Source organism: Lagopus leucura, unplaced genomic scaffold, assembly GCF_019238085.1.
Source record: "Lagopus leucura isolate 7727_CA_CO unplaced genomic scaffold, USGS_WTPT01 Super-Scaffold_100157, whole genome shotgun sequence".
Lineage (NCBI taxonomy): Eukaryota > Metazoa > Chordata > Aves > Galliformes > Phasianidae > Lagopus > Lagopus leucura.
In genome coordinates, this window is record NW_024962334.1 from 36,928,147 (window position 1) to 36,953,754 (window position 25,608).

Here is a 25,608-nt window from a genome sequence, read left to right on the forward strand (position 1 = left end):
TCATAAAGCATTAAGATCTTTTGTTTAGGAACTGTAAATTGAGAATAACAAGAACACCTGCTTTCAGTTTCAAAGCAAGCCAAATCTGGAATTGAACTCTCCTTTACAAATTCAGCTAATGACACAAGTTCAAGATTCCCCTTCAATTTTATCTCTGGATTACGGAGATGCTCCCCAGTAAGTTCTACGAGCAGCACTCACACTCCTAGAATGCATGAGAACTTGTACTTTCAGGAGAGCTCACTACTGTATGGCAACAAATCCCACCACATCTTGTTCACAAGCTGCAATTGCTGCCTGCTCATCTACTCTTTCAGGTCTGCTCACCTTCAGAAAACCTGTTTATATCAAAACAAAACCATCTCCTGCTTCCAGATACAGGAGCAGAAGTTGTAGCCTACATACAAACCTGAACGTCTGAATGGTCAAGAAAAACTGCTAAGCAAGTAAGAATTGATATCTGAAAACAAACTGCCAAACATGCTTTTCTCCAGCATACTTGTGATTTTGTACAACAAGCTGTACAACACTGTTCCAAATGCCCTTTTTTATGCCCTTGTACTTCGGTGTATCTGCACTTGAAATTCTGAATCCTTATTCAGCTTTTACATTCAGGTGACTACTCCATATTTCAGTAAGATTCTTCAGCAAGCAGGAATGAAGCATGCTTGTACTGCCTGAAGTGATTCCAGTCAACTCCCCCTACTCTCAGCCACATCTCCTTTCGGCTGCCTTCACTTCTTCACCTTCTGAAGTCACGTTTAGGGGACAGCTTAGCATTAACATCCTTTACCAATTTCCTTACGAAAGGAAGTACCCTGGAATTCACAAACTCAGTATTTGGAGTTGGCTGTTCACAATTAAGTTCTACTGTACATAAAGAAAACCACCACCTGCTAACAGGCTTTTTTTTTTTTTAATTATCAGGAAACAGAAATTAGAGCAGGATGCTTTACCACAAAGATCAGCATGCTGAAAGCTAAAGCAGCAGCAGCAGGAACACAGACATGCTGCTTTGACATGGACAGATCATTCGTATTTATCAGTTAGTGGAAACTTAATGCTTTAACAGCCCTACAACTCCACACGTGTAGGGTTCATCTGACAACACTCCTGCTACTGAAGGCTCCATGTATTTTACCCCACAGCATGACTGTGCAAACACTACTTAGAAAGTCTGAGTAAGCTTAACTCTCCAACTGCCAAAGAGGAAAATGGAGGAAAAAAAAAAAAAAGGTTCATTTCATCTTTGAATTCAGTATTTGCACACACACAAGTGAGATGGATGCTACAGTGACACTTGGGAACTGCCAGTTCCAGGTTTCGTGCTTTAGGTGCATTTCAGACTACGGCTTACAGCCTGCTCCAAACACTTCTTTATTTTGGAAGAAACACAAGAAATGAAGTTCTCCAAGATAAGCTATGTTTGTTTAGAACAGCAGTTATTTAGTGCTTAAGTGCTTCTTCAAATTGTCTCCAAAGTGACCTTTCTAAGGCCTGTACTTTTAAACTGTGCATCACTGCACTCTGCTAAGCAGCCCACCATCCTGCTGGCTCTTCCCTTCTGCCACACAGAGCAGCTACCCAGGTGTGCAAGTGACCCCACTACAACTGCCACATCCTCATCTGCATCCAACTGCTTCTCTCACTTCTGCTTAAATACCCAGCCCCACAAAGGGCAGCCTGAGGACGCAGTGAACACCTGTCTGTCATCCCTGACAGCACACCCAGGGGCACCGCTGCGTTTTTCCAAAGTTAGGACATCCAGCAATGCTTTCTGTGCCGCTAGCACTGAAGGCAAAAACTCACTAAGGCTTTTCAAAATACCACTCACAGCTCTATCAGAGGTTCACAGGGACGTTCTGACACATCTCCCCGACACTTTTACCACCTACTGTTTGGACATCACTGAGAACCCAAACCAGATCATTACTCCTGGAGTAGGACAGTACTACAAACCAGGACAGTGAATTTTACCTTTTTCTGCTAACTCACTACCACTCTTACAAGGTTTCTTCCAGTCCTGCTCTCGGTGTACAGTCTGTATTAAGCACTCCAGTTCAAATATGATGTTAATGATGGCAAGGCTTTGTTTCTGAGAATTAGCACTCTCATACAGAAAAATGCTCACACGTACTTCATGTCTACGTACATCCACCACTTCCCCTTTCCAGATTTGTTTTCTGTAGCACACAGTTGTGGCTGGAATTCAGAAAGGCATTCAGTGAGATCCCCAACACAGCACTGCGATGGAACCAGGGCTGAGCTGACCATGTGTGCTTGCAGGCATAGCCCTGAACCCCCCCAGAGTCCTCCACAGGGTTCAGGTGCCCTTTTTTTAAAAGCAATTAAAGTAGAATGCACTGCAGGCCAGAAAAACACAGCTGCTCATTATATGTTGATTGTATTTACTGTACAGAACATTTACTTCTTGCCTGCAAATAGCACAGATCTATTTCCCCAGGTGCCAGACTTGGTATCTGGTTTAGCATCACTATTTCTAGAAGAACGAGTAATTAAAAATACAGCCTCTTCAGCACTTTTTCCTAGAATTTTATTATCAATTCTCATCTTTCTTCTGTAGGAGAGCCAGGGCACAACTGAAAACCTTTCACTCCTGTCAAAGAATATTAGTGAACAGCAGTAAGTAGACTGAATGTCATTTTCATTTGAATTCCTATGTTGGTCTTTATCTGTCTGCAAAAGGAAAAACAAAGTAGCAGGCAAAAAGAGAGCCCACTCCTTCTCTCCACGCATCAATTACCAGCCATGCCTCTGCTTACTCAGAAAAGTACTGCTATACAGTTACACGTTCCTGATATTATTTGACACCCCCAGCACTTCAGAAAATTAGTAGACAGCCAGCTGAACAACAGCAACTGCTGCAATTAAGAGCTTCAAGTAAAAAAGGAACTAAAACATAACATTTGATATTTAAAGATGACAAATTAGAGACTTAAATTATTACTTCAGCAGCCCTAGACAGGAACACAGCATTTACAGAGTCTTCTCACACAGCATTCTGGGGCCACAACATTCATATTTAGGGCATTTTTAGACTATTTAATACTACAGAATTTATCAAAATAGAGAAAAATGAAACTGTTTCATTCCCTACCCAGAATCCAACCAAATCTCAACCAGCAGTGCAGCTAAGAGCATTATCACTTCGTGAAACCTGAACTGTCACAGCTAACAACTGCCCACTCTCCAAGACACCTGGAGTCACTTGCACAAGGAGAGCTGCCCAACTCCTTCCCCAGCCTTCAATTTTGGGAGCCTTTAAGGCACAGCCCCACGCAGAGCAGCACCCAGCTGTGATGGCTGCCAGGAGGCAGCAGCTCCAGTTCTACTCTGAGACAAGGCCACAGGAATGGCTCTCACCCACCTGCCAGCAGCACAGCGTTTGCAACAGGCATCAAATCTCAGTACACTTCTGAACTGACAGCTGCCAGGATTTTAAGTCACTGCAACACATTATGCTGTTACCTTCTTCATTTAACTGCTCCACACAACGTACACACCTGTTCTACAACAGGGTGAGTGCAACACTTCAGCAACAAAAAAAGTGCGTTCTAGTTTACAGATTACTGAAAGGGATCAAAAGAGCACTGAGTCACTTTGGGAATTTCCAGATAGGAACACAAGGAAAGAAATATTACAGTTACTGAGCCTGACTGAATGAATAAATGACTGCTTACAGATTTATTTAATGTCTTCTGAGCAACAGTTACAAACCCTGTCATTAACTCCAATTTTTCACAGCACACCACTCAACGCTCACTAGCAGTATGTTCTTCTTACCGTCATTTAAGTGACTGAGATGCATACTATCTTTCTGGTATGTAATTACACAGCAATTTCTTTCTCAAATTAAGCCACTAAATATCTCTGCATTGCACAATACCTTAACATCTCTCCCAAATGCAATGGGACGCTGGTACTCAAGGAGCCCTGTCCTCTGAGCACAGATTCACAGAGATGCTGTCAGCAGTTTCGTACTGCAGCACACAACTACTATCACAATGTTACCCACTTTTACAACAGCACTTAGTGTGCACCAGCTCAAAACCACAGCCTGTGTTTCATTCCTCTGAAATTGCCAGTCCTTCCCAGAAGTGGCTGAAGCCATTTAGGATGGCTCACTGCAGCATCCACGTAAGGAAGAAATCCCAAAGAACTGCCTTGGCTTTCTAACAGCCACAGCCCCACTCCTGACCGCTCCTGCAGTGTTACTGTGAGGTGCCCTGCTTGCTGTTACTCTGCTTCCCTGATGCAGGAGAATACAGATTAAGGGAAACAGTGACTACAAGAACCAGCTTCCTAAGTATCAGAGAATGTACCCTGGAGAGCAGAAAACATACAAGTACTCCTGGTTCCTCTACTAGCACCCCCCCTTTTTAACCTGAATGGAAGATGCTTTGATTAAACCAGTCAGGAATGTTTCAAGCCCAGCAAGTATCTGAAGAATCAGATATTCAGAGTCATTAAAAAAAAGCAACAAGTTCATAGCATCAAGTTAAATATCCATTCTCATAAGCACTGAGATCATATTGGTGGAGAAACACCTAACAATCCTTGAAGAAGATTCTCTGGCCCTTCAGGCTGAGGTGATGGCCATTAAAAAGGCAGCTGATCAGGTGAAAAGATGCAACACCACATAACCAAGGCTTCCAAATAATGAAGATCTGTAACTACTGAACTGCTGAACTGTGGGGGGGAAGGAGGACAACCCTATTTCCTGTTACAGTATTTTCCCAAGAGAAATACAGAAGAGCACCACATCTCTGCTGTACAAGAGAACAATGAGTTGTTACTGTTATTAATGCGCATGCAAAGCAAGCGTAACACGGTATTAAGTAATCCAGAACATCACATTTTTGTCTTATGAGACATTATCTGGCTTATACTGCCTGGTTAACAGCGTTCTACTGCACAGCAAGTTCTCACCAGTGAATTCAGAAGACTGAAGAAACTTAGAGCCATCAGAGTGATTTAGTGTTTGATGCACCAGGCCCAAAGATGTTTCACTTCCTGAAAAGAAGTTCAAGATTTATTTACTTTAACAAGGCATTAAGACACTATGAGAACACGAATTACTAAGCCTCTGACTATTCCTAACACAGCCTTATATTTCAGCCCAACAGAACTCAGCCTCAAGTTCCTGCTGTCAGAACTCTGCAATTCTAGAGCTACAAGTTATAAGCTGGATGCCAGATGTATGCATGTACTCCCTACCCAGTGGTAGGAAAACAATCAGAAAACAATGACTAACAAGGGTTTTTACTGCTTGCCATTGCAAGAAAGCCACAAGTGCTTGCTATGCTCTGGTATCTGGCTGCCCACCATCCTAAAAACCAACTTCCCAAGAACACCACGGGCTACTTGAGGTACATACAGTTCACTCTACGGTCAGTGTGTGACCATTCATGCATGGAATGCAAAGTCTTAACAATTTACACAAGCCCACATACCCAACAACTCAGAGCAAGTTCTTACTCCAGCTGACTTCAAGCTGAGCAAGAAGCAGTGGAGCAACTACAAAGTCTCAGCAAAGAGACAAGCGTGCAAATGTTTCAGTAAGCACCAGTCCTTTCCCCAAGTCACAGCATTTCCAGAGAAGTAGGTTTTTTTCTCAAAATTTCCTCCTCCAACTCACTCTAAGGTAGGCTATAAACGCCTCTGCTATTCCCAAAGCACATCTAATTTGGAACTCGTTGTTTGTTCAGTTAGGATCTCAACATCTCGACCACAGAGCAACTAAGGATGTTAATTCCCAGTGGTAACTGAAAGGGGCTATTAAAAGCATCAGTGTTTTCTACTGACCAGGATTTCCCTCCCATAAGAAAATAGGTATCTGGAAAAGGGAAAATAATAAAGCAGACAGCAGTGCAGAAACTACTGCAAATACAAGAGCTAAATAAATATGTGAACAGCCAGCGATGGCATGAAAGCAACAACAACAACAACAAAAAAATGCAACAGGTCCTACTGCTCTGGAATGAGGAACTGCCAAAGAGAAGTTCCCTCCAGCCTCCTTCTGGGAAAGAAGTGCCTTAGCTGGAGGTAGGAGGCAGCAGGGCACAGGAAGGGCAGCAGTTACCCTTCCCAAGAACACTATAAGCACTAAACTACCAAAAACTAGCAGTGACCCATCTAGCATTGTTACTGAACTGGAGACAGGAATGCTACAAACACTTGGGAAATGAAAGCATAGCTCACCATCCCACTAAGCCCTTCAGTGTGCACAGGACAACTTGCTTTTTTTCTTTTGCACATCGTAACTTGCTTCTGAAAAGCATCAAAGCTTACTGGGATAAATACTCTAGGAAATTCCCACATACAACATGATTGAATACCAACAAACAACTTGTAGCAAATAATTTGCATTTCCACTTTACAAGAAAGGGAAGGCAAGGTAAACTATTCTGGATTCCTTAATGATATTCTGTATGTCTGTAGGTTTGCACGTAAAGTACCATCTCTAATATCAAAGGTAACTAAGAATTTTCAGGAAGGCATCTGCCAAAACACTCAGGCTTCCTTTCAAAGTACCAAGAATTCAGCAGAGACTAACCAGACCTGCAGACCTCTCCAAAGAGACCCAATTTTCCCCTGAGAAGAAGGCAGAAAAGAACAGAACGCATCACAGAAGCCTGGTCTTAAGGCAGAGTCTCTCATCTTTGCTAGTAACAGACGTCTCTGGTATGCCCACTAAACACAAGGCTGGGAAAGAACCATCTACGCAGTACAGTTACAAGGGTCTCAAACCTGAGATTACCAGATGAGACACTCAAATAGTGAAGGCAGTCATCAATAACAAGCCTGCAGGAGGAAGTCTCCAGAATTCGATGCAGTGTGAAGGCCTGTGAACCACCTGCTTGCCATTTGCCTGGCTACCTGGATCGATCTCAACAAGGAAAATGAGCTCTGGCACACACATACTTCAGATGAACGTTCTTGGCTACTGCATACTCCAAATTATTAAGATATGCAAGACTGCATCTTAAGGATTATAATCTGGACACACAGACTCATCAATAATGGCTCCTTAAGTATTTTTGTTCATTTTATTCAGAGTGAGTAGTTCTGCCCACTGAAAAATAGTCAGTCCTCCACCAGAATCATGTTTTTACACTCTTGCCTGCTTTTTACTGGTGCCCTTGGTAATATATGCCTGAAAATCCTTGAATCAGCTTCTCTTGTTAGAAGGTAAAAACGCATCTTTTCTAGTTCTTCAGCAAGATGAGAAGGGGCCACCTCTCTTCAAAGGTGATGCTACTTTTCGTGGCTACTTGATCCTGCTGCTGAAGTCTAACCTTCCACATAAGGCAAGCGTAGTACAAGCCATGCTTCTACATAACTTGGAAGAGGTATAAGATACCCTTTTCCAGCTGACATAGAAAATCTCATGGTAACAACTCCATCTTCCATACTTTTTTTTTTTTTTTTTTTTTTTTTTTTTTTTTTTTAAAATGCTGAGCAGTTTGACAACCAGTATCAGAACAGCTCCTGCTTCTTCAGGTGCAAAAATCATCACGAATCACCTCCTGGCTCTTTGAGGAAATCTCTCTCCAGGTCTTCAGGACAAAAACCAAAGCCTCCTGTAGCCAGAGAAGAATGGCATGTCACAGCACAGCTCTTAGGACTTGAGACACTATCACAGCTTCTTGCCTGTGCTGCCCACATACGACAGACCTGTCTATAAATGGCTGTGGAAGACTCTGTTTGACATCAGCATGTCTGGACTGTTCCAGGTGGGAAACGCTCCATTTCTTTAAGCCTCTTTGATATGGAACTGGAAAAAGCACATCACATGATGGAGCACAGCAACGTGGCCACCTCTGCTAAGTGCTACAGAATCTTACCCAAAGGTAAGCAATTTGGCTGGACTGCAACTCAGAGCAGCAGCAGAACACTAGTAAATAGAATGGCACCAAGGCGAACTGCTGTACGCTGGTTTCCAACTCCTAATCCTAGATAACCATCATCACACCACATATACACGGAAGAATCATAGCTATAGGAATCCAATTAAGATTATGAGTAATTCCAAGAATACAATCTACCCACCACACTGCTAACAGATGACTATCCAGAGATTATGGGAACTTGTTTGAAGTACTCAGATAAACATTCAGAACTTAAAGCATGCAGATGAACTTCACTTTTTTCCTGTACCTAACACTTAATAAATACACATGAATCTGAGCTCCAGAATTTGCTTATTTTACACCGATAAACCACATCTATAGAATTCCAGGCACAAATGAACACAATATGCCAGGCACTCGTACATGCTTCAATACACAATCGTGTAATTAAATTTGGTACAGAATTCATCACCATAAATAACTCCACTTCCTTACCTCCAGTTAGGAGGTATTCCAACCATCTTTTTAAGGAAAACATTCTTAAGGAATCTTTTATATGTACTCATATATACACCGACACATGTTTTGAACTCAAATTGCTTATTTCTGTTAAGTCTCATTTCCAGGTATGATGCACTGCCTATCAATATTTCAGAGACTACTTACAGAGAATAAACTATCCACTGCACAGGTATGTTCTTTTGCATTAGGCAGATGACACTCCAGTTCTAGACATGATTTACTGATATGAAACCTCATTTGAGAGAAGGGCCTGAATTCAAACACTAAAAGCCACCACTTAGATTACAACCCCCAGCTTTAGACCTAACACATTTTCCTGCAAGAAGAGTCATGAAAGAAGAGGTGGAGGGTGGTGCTGGGGATAAGGACCCACTCTAGGACAGTGTGGAGAGGAAGCATGAAAGAAGGGAGCTGAATAAAGCTATTCAATCATTCTAAAAACAGGGAACAATTTTCAGGAAAAACAAGGGGGTGCAAGGAATTAAGATGAGAAAATGGACAAAATATACTGGTGAACAGGAGGATTAATCAGATACCAGAATACCATTCAGCAAGTCCCCAAAACATCCCACAATCCAGGAAGTTGAGTATATGCACCTATACCCACCTCACCTCTATGTTTCCCAGCTTTTTTTTTTGTTTGTTTTTTTCAAAACTGTAGCTTGAAAGGGAAAATATGATTTTAATCTTTAAAAAAATTGCAGTAAAACACTTGCAAAACTATATGGGTTTTTTTGTTTGTTTTTTGTTGTTGTTGTTTTTAAAAAGCAACAACAACAAAAAAGAAGCCCACTTCAGTTCCCTTCCTATAAAAAGGTGAGACCAAAACTCAAGTTCCCTAGGTCGTATGCTAACCACATAAGCACCAGCCTCTTGCTGTGATGAGCCCAATACAGAGATGCTATCTAACAGTATTTCAGTTCCATTGCAGCAAGTTTCATCAAGTCTCCTGACAGTCAGTTCCTCAGTTCTGTAACTCAGGTTCTATGAAAGCCACCTGGCACGTGCTGGTGGGATATACAGGGGATGAGTCCCAGAGCTCTGCCAAGCGTGCGCGCACATGCACAGCACAGATGGCAGTAGATGGGGTTATTTTTTGGACAGCAGATGGTATTTAGTTTTACCACGTCCAGTTCAGGATTTATAAGCACACTGGGAGTTTAAATGCAAACATTTCAGCCAAAGCACCACATTTCAAAAAAATTTAGAACATAATCTTTGTATCAATATTTAAATCAGAGTATCTTTAATTTTCAAACAAAACTGTTTCTAAACCACCACCTTCTTTTCTAAAACCTTAACTATATCCACTAAGGCAGTCTGCATAAATTTGAGATGCGTTACACTACTATTACTGTTGGCAGTAACTAAGGATAAGCATTCTGTGCAGCAAAGATAAAAGACAGGCTGCTATCATCAAAATAAAGTATGCACGACCTAACCACATTCAGGATTCTCTGAGCCAAGTTCAGTATTTCTAAAAGCAAGTTTGTCAAAGTAAACATACCAAAATGTGCTGAACCACTGCTACTTTTACTTTGTATAGAGGTACTGCATGTCTGGGTCCCAGGTTGTGCTGTGCCTGTTCGATTTACACCCCTGTACAGTTTCCTACAGGAGAGTTCGTCATTGTCACTGTCATGTAGGGATGGTGTCCGAGGCCTAAAGTGCCGCCATCTACATGATTTGATATTGACTAGTATCTGACTGAGGTCTTTCGAGAAAGATTTGTCCGAGGTATTTGTTTCTGAGGTATTGGCAAATTGACTGATTGAAGAGTGTTGTGATGAGGAAAGCATTTCCAAATCCAGCTGATGAAATGTATTATCGTAGTCCGAATGCGCTCTGTCCAGCAGCACCCTAAAAGAAAACAATGCAGAATTACACATGGCAAACACCAAAGGAAAACACCAGGAAGTCACCAGCTTGTCACGTGTGCTTGGGGAAGATATACATAAAGTAGAAGAAACCACAAAGTTGCTCCAGAACACACAGATTTTGAAAACAGGCACAGGAAGTATGACTATATCATTAGTGCTTTACAGGAAGTAGCACGTTTAGGTTTCTTTTTCTAGCTTTTACTGTATAAATAACTGATGTACACCATGGTGGAGCTACTGCGGCACCGCAATGTCAGTTGCAGAAGTCCTCCAACAGGTTCAAACATTCCTGGAGTACAATAAAAATGGACACTGAAATGCTTAAGTAACTAAGTGCCCCCTTACAGCAAATTCCACCTAAATGCTTTACTAACGCATCAGCACACCTACCATCATTGCACAAAGAACCAAAAACTAAAAGTGTAAGATCCCAATCAAAATGCCACTATGAGCCTGCAGCTCCTAACGTCACCTGCTAATACACTAACAGATTCTAAGCAAATCTGAATGCCAAATCACAAATTTCTCCCAATTATGATAAAAAAAGACGACTTGAAAGCTGATTTCAAGATACACATTGTTTACAGAAGCACACTTAAAGACACTAAGTGACACATAATTGCTTTTTAACCATTACAGTAGGTCAAAAGTAAAATGCTTGAATTAACAGACTTGAATTCATTAAGGTTTTTGGTAACATTCAGAACTTAACTGTTATTTTCACTTCTAAAAATTCCTTCCAAAATTCTCCTCTATAAGAGGACTGAACTAAGAAAAACATTTTCATCAAACATCTATTATTTCAACTTCCAAACACAGTACGCTGTCTTACACTACGCCACTCACTTCAATATGAAGCAACTACATTTGTTTTCACCTCAGAACTGAGCACTGCTGACAATAAACAAAGCTGAGAAACTTCTCAGCAAGCAATGTTAAAGCAGTGTCTGCTACAAAAATGGAGACACTGATCTGCTGAAGAAGCCATCAAATGGAAGCATTTAAAATACCAACTTCTGTAATATTGAGGGCTGTTCTTTTTTTCTTTTTTTGTTTGCTTTGTGCATTTTATCTTTGCTCATTTCAGAGATGACTTTTATATATATAAATAAATACATAAATTTTTATATGTAAACAAATATATAAATTTGTATGTATAAACTTACAACCAAAAAAACAATCACAACCATTACACAGCACTCACCTTCCTCCACGGCCGACCCGCCTTCGTGCAAACCCAATACACCTCTGGGGTACTGTCAGAGTGGTTAAGCAGTATCTGTAACGCACATCTCCTAGTCTTCCCTCTTTAGGGCTACTCCATGGCCAGTTGCCAGGTTGGTCTAAATGAGGCTTAAAATAATCACAAACAATTAAACACACAAGTTTTCCCATCAACAACGTTCTGTCTTACTGTACAGAAGGAAATTCTACTTACAGCATAGTACTGACAGCCTGCTTTCCTACGGAAGGCGAAAGGACCATCGGGATCGTTTTCTTCCTCAGCCTCTGAAGAACCAGACAAAACCTGCAAAAATGCAAGCAGGGTGGGCGAGTGCAGGTATTAGTAAGTGTGTGAGTTTTATTACTATTCCTTCCCTAACAGGAAGGGAGAATTCTAGAGATCCTACCTGGGAAAGGGGTTCTTCATCCGAGCTAGGGAAATCATACTGATTCAAATCTTTAGCATTAAAGACTGGCAGTGCAGCAGGACTCGTCTGTTGAGGAGTAGCAGCAGCAGATGAAGGTAAGACTTTTGGCTTCTTCTCATACTTTCTTTTGGGCCGAATAACATCGGATTTATCCTGCTGAAAGGAAAAGCAGCAGCAAACTTTTACACACATCATTTTATAAGAGTACAAAAGTAGCTCTGCAAAACTACTATGTAAGCAAACTAAACATTAACATCTTCACGCTAGCATCGTAATAGCTACAGAAGCAGACCTTTCAAGAATATTTGTACTTCACTTCTAAAAACTGAAATGTTTAATATGTGAAGTGGAACTAAGCACTGTTTGCTCTGTAGCCATCCCAACAGAACACCAGTCAAAGTGAATACACTGCTCTGGGGAAGCAGACCAACATGTACACAGCAGTGCTGTTAGGCTGATGTTCGTAGGTGTTTATGCAGTGACAGGGAAATCAAGAACCAAATAATGCTTTAAAAGGCAGAAGTGACCTCCTCGAAGGTACCCAGAATCTCTGAACACAAAAATTAAACTCATTTCCCCATGCAGCTTCAAATGCATTTTCTAAGTTTCTGACAAATGTGCCTCCTCCAAGCTCTGAGACACTGCACCAACCCAGCATCACTCATAGATGAGTTCACTCCAGCAATCTCAAATACAGTGTCCTGCTATCAGTGGAAGCACTGACTGACTCAAGGTATCCTGTCAGATCCCAAACAGTTCTTGGATATTCCTGAGGTACAAGAAATCTGTGCACAATCCAAATGTACTTCAGCTTTTCTGCTATTATGTGATGTATTTAACATGCTAAGCTGTTGGCACTGTAGATACATTTTGTATGGCAAAAGCCAGCAGGATGCAGAAAACACTGGTCACTATTCACTAACTGATACTTAGTACAAAACCAGAGTAGTATGTTTAGGCTGCAGCTAGACTTGATGATCTTTAAGGTCTCTTCCAACCTGAGCAATTCTATGAATCTATGAAACACAGAAATACAGCATAGTAGGAATATCAGTGGCTCACATCAAAATACATACACTGAGTCAAGCACACCTCTGGATTAAAATAGCTACATGAATTCACAACAGACTAAGGGTTTTATCTTACCAGTCCTATCTTGACTGAATATCTGGGCAACAAATACAACTTTGTTCAGAACACCCTAACTTCAGGGACATTAACTGATTAAAACATCAGTATCAACCAGTGCAGAAGTTTAATAGAACTGTAAATATCCTGTCTGTAGTTCATCTGAATTCCTTCTGTTTTCGTCCTGAGGAACTCCATTAGTTTCTAGATTTTCATCACTCCAACAGAACAAAGCATTCTACTTCTACAGCAGCTCTGCTAGACTGTTTCCAGCACCCAAAAGCTCCCACCTCCCTCCCAGTTATGAATATTTTCTGCAGATATATCCTGAAATGCCGTAGTTTGCTTATGTTACAGCATACAACAACTTTGTTATCCACATTACTCACTTTAACTTTATATTCTTTCAGTTCCATAGTTTCTTGATGTTTGAAAGGACTGCTGTTAGTCACAGGAATGATGGGAATAGCATAGGTAGGTTTCATTGGCTGCCGCTGTGCCATGACCTCAGACACAATCTCTCCACTGTAATCACCCAAATTATACCTGTAATTAAAAAATACATACATAAGATCACTCTTACGAATATTCGTAACACTGGTAAAAACACACCAAAACATGCAACAGTCAAACACAGAATAACAATACTTGCAACTTGGGGCAAGTTCCCAAGTCAGCATGAAGTTCAAAAATGACTGCTGCAGAAGAGACAAATAGTGTGCAAATTTTTACTGCAATGCCTAGTTCTGACAAACAAGGATAACTGTCTGCTAAAAAATAATGCAAAGGGAAGAAGAGGAAACAAAAACCTGAAGGAAGAACAGGACAAGTTCTTTCCCTCCTTATCCGGTGACAGTACCACTTAAAAGAAAAAATTTATCACAAAAATTGTTTAGCAGTGAGGAAGAGAGCCTTATTCAGAAACCCTCTTTGTGTAAAGGCACAGCTTTGTAAGACGTAGCATCACGAAATGCAATATGTTTCAAGACCTGTGCACAATGCTAATTTGATGGTCAGATTTTTCAGTAATTGTGTTCAAGAGCTTACTTTCTTTAAAAAGCTAGTGCATCTCTCCCCTAACTCTACTAGACAAGAAAAACAGAGCACCTGATAGAAAAGGCAAAGACTCAGCTTGTGTTCCCAAGAACTCAAACTAAAATCAGTAAGAGGTTTGTTTTAGAGCTTTACAGTACTGACTGTAAACATCCTAAGTTTTCAAACACAGACACTTAAATTTGATAAGTCCATTCAGATTCTAAATACCATCTGCCTAAAAGAACAACTCCACATTTCAAATGTGATTCTCAAATCATTGTGAAAGTGACAGCTGAGAAAGTGGAGCGTTTGGTCTCCTGCACAGCTGTCAAATAGGATGTCAGCAGGAACACAAGTTGGAAACTCCTCACAGAACAGTATGTCATACTGAATGAAATGCCTGCTAGTCTTCTTCAGGGGGATATTCGTTAATCTACACAGTTAAGTAGTTTAACATATCAATTTCTAAAGGAATTTACCTGAAGCTATATTCTTCCTTCCTACATAATACACACAACATGAGATGCAAATGTTTGAATACACATACAACAGAACAATGCAGGCTGCTTTTTCACAATGAGCGACTCCCTAAATTCAATTTTGCTCTTCAGAGCCATAAATGAAAATATACTATATAGCTAACAGCAGAAAAATTCAAACTTTTTATTTTAAGATGATCTCTCGTATTTTATAAAATATTCATGAGAATTGAAATCTACAGCAGTTTCCAAAGCTTTCTGTAGCACATTTGCAAGAAATGTTACCTCTTTTCGATAATTTCCAGTGTTAAATGCAGCAACTCCCTCTTGCTTTTTTCCCTTCTCTTTATCATCTCCAGGATGGTTACTGCACGACTCAGGTCTCGACGCAGTTTAAGCATCTTCTCATAAGACGCCTCATCATTTTTTCGATTCTGTAGATACAAATGTAGTTTTATGTTTTCCCACATCATTTAAATTACATAATCTGAACTAAAAAGTAAATTCTAAGTATTTGGTTTTTTAAACCACACACAAAAATGAAGATAACCAGATGCATCTGCCAATAAGCTACAGCTTTCTGCCATCACAAGCAGGTTTAGCATCTAAATTAGAGAGCAAAAACTACTGAATGCAAACTTCCTTCAACAGCTGGTCTAAAGTAGTTAATTTTTTTTTTTTTTCTTGCAAATTAAAAGGGAAAAAGCCAAGCAAACAAAAAGCCAACTTGTATTACTTCACACTACTTAGCAAGTTTGTCTCTTTAGATCAGCTACTTTATGAGAGGGAAGAGAAGGAAGAGAAACAAGTGACAGGGAAGCATTAGTCTACTTACTTTCCTTGTCTGCATCTTTTCTGTTCGTCTTCTAAAAGCAACATAAGGATCATTTGTGCTGGAGCCATCTCGCTTCTCTTGTTTCACTGCTGGGATAAGAGAGGGCCCTCGACAGTTTTTCCTCTTTTTAATCCAGTACTCATATACTTCTCTGATCAATTCATCATCTTCTTTCAGCAACAGCTTGGCCTCCTGCAGGCTGACTGGCTAAAAGTAAAACCCAGTATGTCACTGTCATATGGCATTACAGACAATGCACATTTCAGATTTTTTATTCAAAGCAACACCATACCTGCTGACCACTGCCCTTTTCTAGTCGGTCTATCATCTCTTCAAATTGCAAAGGAGAGATATCCATTCTCTTCTTCAACTTATTGACAAAGACCTCATCTTCTGAATCCATGTCATAATCCGGCTGCTCAGCATCCAAACTAAAAGCTGAACGATACAAATTAAGCTCAACTCACTGTTTTACTACAGAAATGTTCTGTTCTAATAGCAGTGTCTGCAGTATGTGCCAGATCCTTCTGAAGACAAAAACCAAGATAACGTTTGTACACTGCTTAGAAGTAACACCTGCCTTTTTTACTGAAATAAATTATATGACTGAAATCAAGGATAGACACTGATATCTACTTGAGCATGCTTTCATTAACTAATGAAAGCTTTACAGTGTCCAAAACATTCAGAGGTATTTGACCCCACTACTTTCAAGGAGAACTTGCTGTATTGGTCAGACTTCACTACCATCTCATGCTCTACAATTTCATGTTGTAGCATCCATGTCAGAAGTTAAGACTCCAGCTTAAATGCTTTAAGAGGTATTCCTAGAGAACTACGTGCACAGTGTATGAGAGACCTCACAAACCCTCTCAATGACTTTTCTGATCCAAAGGTATCAGACCAAACTAGTCCAATAGCACGGTCTATGCATCGTGGCAGGGAACCTTCAATTATAAACCATGTATTACAGAACATCCCCTGGTTCTCAGCTTCATGCAAACTGCTTTGGTTTCTCAGAACTATCGATTTCTTAAAGCATGCATTTCACATTGTGAAAAGTATGACTTGCTTTTAAAAAAATGCAGCTGAATGTTGTCATAGCAACTAGGAGACCACTAGTAATAAGTAAAAGAAGAGTGAAAAACTGCACCTTAGCATCAGCATATAAGACTCCTAGTATTAGTCTCTCCATTTGCTTATTAGAGCATGCTGCTTATTACTCAGCTTATTACTGAAGATCAGACTGACACAGAAGCCTCACATTAAGCCAGTGAGCAAGGCGTAACTATGGCTATGTATACACACAACAGATTATCAGAATTTAAAAAATAACACCACAAGACAGTTCTGCAATATAGGTGTCCAAAGTAATGTGCTCACGTCAAGGTCCACATCCAAGCAGAGCAGCTGCTATGTTCCAACACCAGCAGCATCCTAACATATATACAACTCAGTGAAACTGCTAAAATTGAAGTACAAACATATAGACATAAGAAAGACGTTATCTTCTTGAAGAGGAGCTTAATATTCCTCTGAAAAGGTATGACACGGGAGTGCACACTGCATAAATGCTGGAAGAAATACATGCTCCCAAGCTAGATTTGACAGGAGCTCAAAAGGCATTTAAGAGTGATCTATAACTGCTGGTAAAAATCAAGTTTCTGGTGTAGGCTCCAACAACTGCTTTACTTACGCTGTATGTGAATCAGCTGCTTTGGCATTTTAAATTCTCCAGGATATATAGATTCATAGTATGCAATATTACTTTCAGCTTCTGGGACTGGTATAACCATGTTATCCCTCTTCTCTCCATATACTTGTTGTGCTGAGATAGCCCGTTGGAGATGATGTTCCTATCAAAGAAAAAAATGAAGTCAACATCAAAAAAGCTACGAGCATATTTTCAGAGCTCAGACTTTAAAACGCACACCTATTTCCTCACCAATGGTCCCATTCCCAACCATGAGACAGGACATCAGAAAACACTTATTGAACTCCTCCTTCTGAACACAGTCTATCAACTTGTATGTTTTTCCAGTAGGTGGAGCCCTCTCTCCTACACAAACAGCAGACTTCAGTTACTGAGCTAAGCCACATGCTCTTGGCACACCACCCTACATAAATCCATACTTAAATATTTCTGGAAAGACACTACAGATGGATGAGACATACAGACTGCAACAAGTACCTGCAGACATATTCAAAGCAGTTTTTTTCTGCTACTTGCTATGGCCATTTGTCAAAAGCAAAGACAGAAAAACACAAAGTAGGCCAGCCATCATCTTCTACCACGAAGATAAACAACCATTCATTCCCGTTAACCCAAACAGGCAATTCTTGTTTATCACAATGCTTTACATCACCCTCCTTTTTCTGCTCCTAACCCATCAATGCTTAATATCAAACTAAAAACCACCGCAATGAGAATAATTTGCTGTCAGAAAACAACAGCAGTTTCTCAAGCCTAGAAGTAAATTGCATTTGCAACTGCTACTGCAGTCTGAGTAACAGGTCAGCAATACTGCTGAGAACCTTCTAATGCTACTACTGAAATGCACTCCATCTTTCCTGTCAGTCTGTCAGGACAGCAGGTAGTAACAGCTCAGCCTGTGTACGTCAGCAGCACCAAGCACACACAGTGTTCACACACATATTACGAATGGCTCATCCGCAGTGTAACACTGAACTTCTCCCGTAGCAGCAAAACACCTTTGCTGCTTTCTGCATTCGAACTATTTTTCCCAGGTGCCATAATCCAATGCAGCACCAGCTCTGCCCACACTGCTATCGGTGGGATGCTATAATGCTGGCTACTGAAATACTGACACCAACAACTACAGCGAAAGGGCAGGGGGAGAAGACAACTGATTCCACAAGCAAAGCAAGAACCCACCAGCGTTCAGCTTTATCACCTTACTACAGCTTTGTCAGACTCCAGTTTAGGCCTCATCAGTACAATACAAGCAGTTAACACCTTTCAAATAAAGCGACGTTAGAAACTGTAAAGTTAACTTTATTGTAAACTGCAAAGCCAGAGCAGAGCCTCAAACTAAAACCTGCTGCAAGGTGCAGTTTTGTTGCAAGAATTCACAGGGGTTTCAGCTCATCACTTCCTTCAAACAAGCTGCAAAGTCTGTCCACATCAGTCTTGCTAAGCCATCTTTTTATGAAGAGAGACCAACTGTGGTAACATGGCATCACACAGTCATGAACAAAACTCACTGGACTTTTTTGATCCTCCTGCATTTGATAAACCTTAGCCATGTCGGAGATACAGCAACTAAAGGGAATTCTTTCTATGACTTACTTTCTTTTTTAATCACAAGAGACTCCATCATCAGAGCCTCCCTATCCCCCAAATTATCACGTTTGGGCAGAAACTACTAACAGGAACGGTGCACCTTGCTCCAACAAGTCAGCTAATGGCTCAGCCACCTCCCTCCTGATAATAAACATCAAGTGTGAAATAGAACTCTGGAAGCTTATTTTTCAACACAAAAGCACGTGAAGAACTACAGCCAGCCAGCCTATGACAGCTTCCAGTTTCTATTTTGCATTCATTCTCCACTGTGGCTGCACAGCTGATTCCTCCCACTCAAATGCGACACTTCATTCATCTGAAACTGGAGCCTTCTGCTTAAAAGTGCAGCAGTTACCTCAGTTTGCCAGAACGCTTCTGAATCAAAAAGCCCTTGTTGTTACACTGGTTTACCATATCAGATGCTATAGACCAAATCTTCCCCAAACCTGGCAACAAGCACTTCAAGACAGAGCTCTTCAGAGACCCAACGGATCTCTGCCCTTGATCATCCACTTCCAAGTACAGTTTTCCAACCAGTTATGCTTTCCCTATAGCACCAGTTCCAATGGCACTGTTTCTTGCATAACTGCAATAATAATTACTGCAGTAATTGCAACCAAGTCAAGTGCTGCTATCCAGCAGGTCTCAGCTGCCTACAGAAAGAAGCTGGACTGGGTTAGCCTGGTTTCACATCTGAAAAGCTCCTGTTTTTGTTTACAAAAAGACTAGTATTTTCCAGGTGATCACTGGGCCAAACACTTTCAGCCACCCATACCTCCTACAACATGCAATGAAGCTGGCTGGTCACAATCCCCCAGCTCCCACCTTTCTAACAGTACTGAAAGCAGTGTCACTGCAGGGCCCTCCCCATCCTCTGGGGTGCCACCTGCCCTTCCAAGTTCTCAAAGAGCTGTGAAATTGTTTCTGACTGTTTCTTCAAAGTCCCGATGTGAATTTTAGGTGGCTAAGTCAAGCTCCAAGGCTAAAGCTGTCATGTCAGAAGAAAACCCGGCTAACAGCTGGCTACCAGGAGGTGTGGTCCTGTCCCCTCGCTGTCAGTCCCTATTACTGCTGCCTTGTACCAGGCTGATCTGTGACAGCTGAGGGAAGGGAACGGATGGAGCAGCAGCTCTCCTGTTGTTCTCCCCAAAGCAATTAGCGCTCCAATAACTGGCTCTGGGAGCAGGATGTGAGGAAGAGAGAACACAATCCTCTCTGGCAGCAGCCAAAGTTGCTTAGCTTCATCATTACATCAAAATTTGTCCTTTGGGGGGGGGGGGGGGGGAGGGGGGGGGAAAAAAAAAAAAAATTGAGGGCAATAAAACCTAGAACTCATGGAAAGCAATGCTGGATAAGCATTTTCGACAGCTCAGCATCAAGCATAATCAAGTCTTTCAGCACAAGTACAGCATCCCCTTCTTAAACCACATTTGCAGCTAACTGCTTACCACCTTGTTCCTTTTTCTGAGACAAGCCTTTCACTTTCACATTCACGTATTATTTGTTCCAACTCCCCAGATGCAGGCTCTTGTGCCAACTGATCCTTCTTATCAAAGCAATGCTGGAACAGACCGCAGCTGCCTGTTTTATTAGTGCAACCCAGGCCAAACTACTGGAGAACACACAAATCAGCAGGTCCCTCCCTCTCAGTTTGCTTCCCTTAGATCTTTCATACATCCCCTCTGTTTAACTAGTAGTTACTGAAATGTACTTCTTTCTACTATTGTTTCTTCATAGAAAACTGTAACCACAAAGGTGCCTTATCCTCACTGAAATGCCTTCTATTTTTACATTAGCTATGTTCAGCCCATTAGGCTCACATCCAGGAAAGCTTCCCTTGCAGTTGCTTCCTCTGCCTGACACGAAGGAAACATAGCCTTGGGAGTTGTGCTACAAGGCCCATCTGATCCGCTGCTTTCAGAGCAGCGGCAGCTTTCCTCAAACCGCATTCGTTCTACTTGGTGCAGACACCGATGCTCATCCAATCCGTACATGAGGCCACTGAGTATTCAACCAAAGCCAGAAGTCTCCCCCCAGCCCAGTGCCCACCAGGTGAGCTGCCTGCTAAGGCTCACCACGAGCTCAGACAGCTCCAGAGCAGAAGGGCTGCAGCAGGAGCACACACCCAGAGGGGCAGCCAGGAAACAGCTTTGCTTCGTGCAACCCACAGCCATGAATGTGGGACTGCATCCTCTGGATGCCTGTCCAGAAAGGTATCTGGGCAGAATTCCAGCACTCATCACTGTGCTTCAGGTTACTCTGCTACTTGCTTAAACAAACAAAGTAACTATTTCCTCCTTTTTTCTCTCCTCTGGTTTTCTTCTAATTGAAGTCTACAAAGAAAGCCCACTGAAACAGCAACCCTCCCTCTGATTTCCAAGAACATGGCAAGAGAAGATGTAGTCTACACATTTCTTAAGCTAAATTATACATGAATACCATCCTTTATTCCTTAGTCTTCCTTTCTATTAATTCCTAACATACAACATTTGCCACTTGCATACACTTTCACTGTATCAGTTTGGCAATTAGCTCTACAATATCAAAGAGCAGATCTCTTAGAGACAGTTCAAGGCACAGAGGCAGTACCAAGAGGCACTGCCAAGAGGCAATACCCCCAGCAAAGCGGGATTACTGCAGCTCAGGGAGCAGCTGAGCACAACAGAATTGCAATTTGTTCGCTTCTGAGGAGCAACAGGACCTCACTCAAATGATAATGCAGGAACACCAGTGGAATTCTTTGGAAACTCATCTGTGAGCTCAACTAAGCAGACAGTGGTAACTGGGAACAAAACTCTTTGCTTCCTTGCTCCTTTTTGTAACGCCCAGCAAGTTTTAGGCAACAGGACTGTTGGATTCCAAGTTACAGTTCCTCACAGAAAACCAGCACTGACAGAGCACAGAGATTACTTTGACAGAGCACTCCACAACACACCTTGAAGGCTACACTCTAACTACGATAAGCAGAAGATTTTTTTATTTATTCTAAATGCCTAAGTGACATCACCCTGTCATTAATAGTTGCACCAAAGGAACAGAAAGTGTGGTATTATTACATTACTGCAGTAGAAAAGAGTATGTCTCTGTAAGAATGAAGGGAAAAATTCACTATTTTCTAATTTGACTGCATAATTCTTCTAACAATTTCAAAGATCTTTAAAAGATAGTTTAAAGGCACATTTGTGTGCAAAAATTACCAGAAGAGCCAACTCTCAAGTCCACTTTGTAGAGAAGAGCAACTCAAGGAGGAAAGAAGTCCTCAAATTATGGAAGTCTACACAAGGATTGTTTCCCTGCTGCAGGAAGTGAGTGGGGCAGAGGGGTGGACCACACACAGCCACTGAAATAAGTTTTAAAAATGTTATCATTATGAAAAGGACAGAGGAACACACACGAAAAAACAATCACTGTTCATTTAGATACAAAAACCTTATAATGAAGATGGAACCAGAAACATCAAAAGCTGTAGAGCTCATCATGCCACTTGACAGTTGATGAAGTGGTGTAAAAGCAATCTGATTTCGATCCATAAGGTGAAGGCTCCCAGTTGCTAACCTCACCAGGACAGCACTGCTCCTACACCTTGGTTATCTCAAGTCACCATCAGCAAGGTGTTATCCTTAGAGAAGTGCAACACAGCTGAAGGCTACAAAATCCAACCAAGACCAACCACTCTGGTCTACCCTGTAACACAGGCCAGGGACTACGAGACACTGGCGTGCCCACCGCATGCACTGTGCCCCAGCCTCACCCCTCAGTGAGCTGCGGGGCGCACGCACTGCCTCCTCACTGACTTGCGTGCACAGTGGCCTCAGAACAGAGCGTCAGCTTACTCTGCTTGGAAATTTGTCCATTAACTGAATCCAACAATTTATTCACTGAAGGCAACAGAAAGGAGTACACCAACCTAACTGCCTCACTCAACACCCTCTTGCTGTTAACAGCTTAGTTGCTCTGCAACCTACTGAACAATCATTAGTTTATGTAAAAGACTGGGAGGAGCACAAAGAGTGACCTCAGAGAACGACATGCATAAAAATAAAGGTCATCAGTTTGGCCATATGCCTCCCCTTACTTCTTAGATCTCTTCTTGGCCCTCCCCAGAGCCAGCCCAGGCTCAGTGAGGCATTTCTATGGCACTCCAGGAGGCAACTCTGCCACTGCAATAGGAAGGGCCCACACAGGGACAAACAAGCACCAGCAAAGCTGCAAGTAAAGGCACAGACTACAAAAGCCAGTGTATAACATCCATATTGGATCAACGCAGATCTGCCCAGAGATGCCCCAGGTCTTCTCTGCATGCTTCTAATATTTAAACAGCAAGTGGCTTCAGCAACTTCCAGTAGGAGAGGATGCAAACCTGCTCAGTTCTTCATAAGCAACAAGGTTATTACAGAAGCAGTATCATTCACTTTCCTTTTTACTACCTCACATGCATATTCACTCACACATACACAAAACAGCAATGACATTCTGATGAGTCTGCTTCGAAACAACTGCTGTCAAAGAGCTCCAAAGTCACCCTTATCATCCCGAGTTACACCGATCTCTGAGTCACAGAGATCGCACAATCTCTGATAATGGCAATGCAATAGTTACGCAGGCAAGCACATAAGCAGCTTCCATTCTCCTGACTCACGTACATGAGCACCTTGTAACATGTTGGGGCAATATTTACATTTGGCCACAGTAAGAACACCATTGAAATGGGACACAATGGGAAACAAAGGAGCACAGTGATGTTCCCTGCTCTGTCTGTGATGGATCCTGAAGAACACTGTAGGTTTAGAAAAGTAAAGTCTGGTCAACAAGTAATTGTTAAGCCATCTTCCTGTTACAGGTACTTGTGTATACAGACATCAGGTAAGCAACTCCTCACTTTGACTGAAGCTGCACAATCTCTCAGTGCCCTGAGTCATTCTATGCAGAAGAGAAATTCGTGCTCATTACTATGGCAGTCTACAAATGTCTCTCTGTATTCCAAACACAGTGAAAAACTATGCAGATCACTTCTCTTAATCAACGGATGTCAGTCTCATGAGTAGGCAATTAGAAAGATTCCACTAATTACTATAATAATTAGATCACTGCTACAAATCCCAATTTAAAACACCTGCTCAGTGAAATATAATCTAATTGTGCTTAAAAAAAAAAAAAAAAAAAAAAAACAACATTTATTTGTAATTAACAAACTACCTCGAAACCTTGGTCATTCTTAGTATTTTAATCTGGAACAGTGGTTAAAAGTGAGGTCAGCCACAGTCTTGAGCATCTTACTCTACTGCTTTCCTGATGCTCAGGCCGGGCACTTCCAGGAGCACACACAGAGTTTGCCCTTTTCTTGAAAGGAGAAAAATAAAAATAAATAAATAAATAAATAAATATATATCTATCTATCTATCTATATATCTTTCTTCTGTGCATGAATTACTTACACGTTCTGTAAGCTGTTTGTTCAGTGGTTGGTGGCAGGGGAGCAGAAAACACACTGGGCAACACTTCAAGAGTAATCAATTTTTGCCAAGCAAGACCAAACAAAGATTGGTTTTCTATTCCAAATCACCGTGGAAAAGCAGACGAGCAGAAACAAACAAGGGTGGCTCAAAGCAAGCTACAAGCATCCCTCTGTCCAGCAGAAACACGTAAACCAGCTCAGTCCACCTCCTGGGGCTTCACCGCACAGCCAAGTTTCACAGGACCCCAGATACAGCCACACACCTGAAGTGCCCTTCCTGATCACAGCTCGCTGGTTGTCCCAATGGCACCGTTATCATTTCTGAGCTTGTAACACACCAAAGCCATTTCAGTGACTCGTATCGAACAGAACACTAAATGAAGGATTGGAAAGGGTATGTGAAGATGCTTTGAATACATATTACTGAAGTAGCCAAGAGCATGACCTCCACTGCTCAAGATCAGACTGTACCAGAAAACGAACGTATCATTCAATTTACCATAGTATAGCTTCTACTACACAGCCTACACAGGATTGAGAAAAACTCTTAAAAAACGGAGCCACCTGTTATCAGAGCTTTCAGCCAGAAGGCCATTTCCAACAGCTTAAGTGAATCTTCATGGTAAGAGTATGAAAGGGGTACATCGAGATCTTGTCATAGCTGACTCATAATAGTATCCAGTTCCCTAACAACAACAAATATATATATACAGATGCAACTATCTTGTCCCTTATTCAAACATTACTGCATCAGTAGTCCTACCAACCACTCCAATACTTCTAAATGGCAAAAACACCACACTAAGAACTAACACAAATGCTGGAAAACAAGGCCCTTACATTAGCAATAACAGCAGTGGGCACTGCTTAAGAAAAAGTCATATGAATAACAAGGTAACAAGTAACACATGAAACCAGTCTCTACTGTGCTTCACTACTGTGCAGCACAACACTAACACACACATGAACACAAGGCTGTGTTCTAACGGAGACAGGGTGCCGCAACTACTCACACTCCTTATGGCAGAATACCCTACACAGCACTGGAAGCTCAGGATGGATTATAAATCTACATTTAGATAGGTAATGAGGCTCAAAAAACTTGGATCAACTTTCATACTACCTTTCTCTCAGAGTTTTCCACTCCATCGACGAGGGAAAATACCAGCTTCTTTCACAGGAACTGCTACTCAGTCTTCAACTTCATTAAATCAACCCTTTCCTCTCTGCAGAGAAGGCTTACCTTCAGGCTGATCCACTAACAAACCTGACAGCGGTACAGAAACAAGGCAGGCATGGCACTGGAAAACACCAGGCAGCAAAACAAATCCATAACGTGCAGTTTGAGGAGCCACTCTGTATCTCTCCAGCATCCATCTAATGAAGGCTTAAAACCATTCCCTTCCACAAACCAAAGTACACAGACTAGGGAATCAGCAGCTTC

The 25,608-nt window shown here is 41.6% G+C and overlaps 1 protein-coding gene across 9 annotated transcripts in view; it reads right to left on the bottom strand.

The window, feature by feature from the left end:
* Window positions 1-25,608, bottom strand: part of EPC1 (enhancer of polycomb homolog 1) — a 59,398-nt gene that overhangs the window by 4,368 nt on the left and 29,422 nt on the right. For 4 of the 9 annotated variants that reach the window (XM_042888171.1, XM_042888166.1, XM_042888169.1 and 1 more), the window contains 11 exons: window positions 17,102-17,261; window positions 15,698-15,843; window positions 15,406-15,612; window positions 14,856-15,004; window positions 13,446-13,602; window positions 11,908-12,084; window positions 11,715-11,804; window positions 11,481-11,629; window positions 9,904-10,256; window positions 7,548-7,604; window positions 4,951-5,034 (listed from right to left, as the gene is read on the bottom strand). In XM_042888171.1, coding sequence (XP_042744105.1) covers window positions 4,951-5,034; window positions 7,548-7,604; window positions 9,904-10,256; window positions 11,481-11,629; window positions 11,715-11,804; window positions 11,908-12,084; window positions 13,446-13,602; window positions 14,856-15,004; window positions 15,406-15,612; window positions 15,698-15,843; window positions 17,102-17,201 — 1,669 coding nt within the window. In that variant the 5' untranslated portion in view covers window positions 17,202-17,261. The remainder of the gene's footprint in view (window positions 1-4,950; window positions 5,035-7,547; window positions 7,605-9,903; window positions 10,257-11,480; window positions 11,630-11,714; window positions 11,805-11,907; window positions 12,085-13,445; window positions 13,603-14,855; window positions 15,005-15,405; window positions 15,613-15,697; window positions 15,844-17,101; window positions 17,262-25,608) is intronic. The other 5 variants (XM_042888170.1, XM_042888172.1, XM_042888174.1 and 2 more) reach the window with 3 other exon arrangements.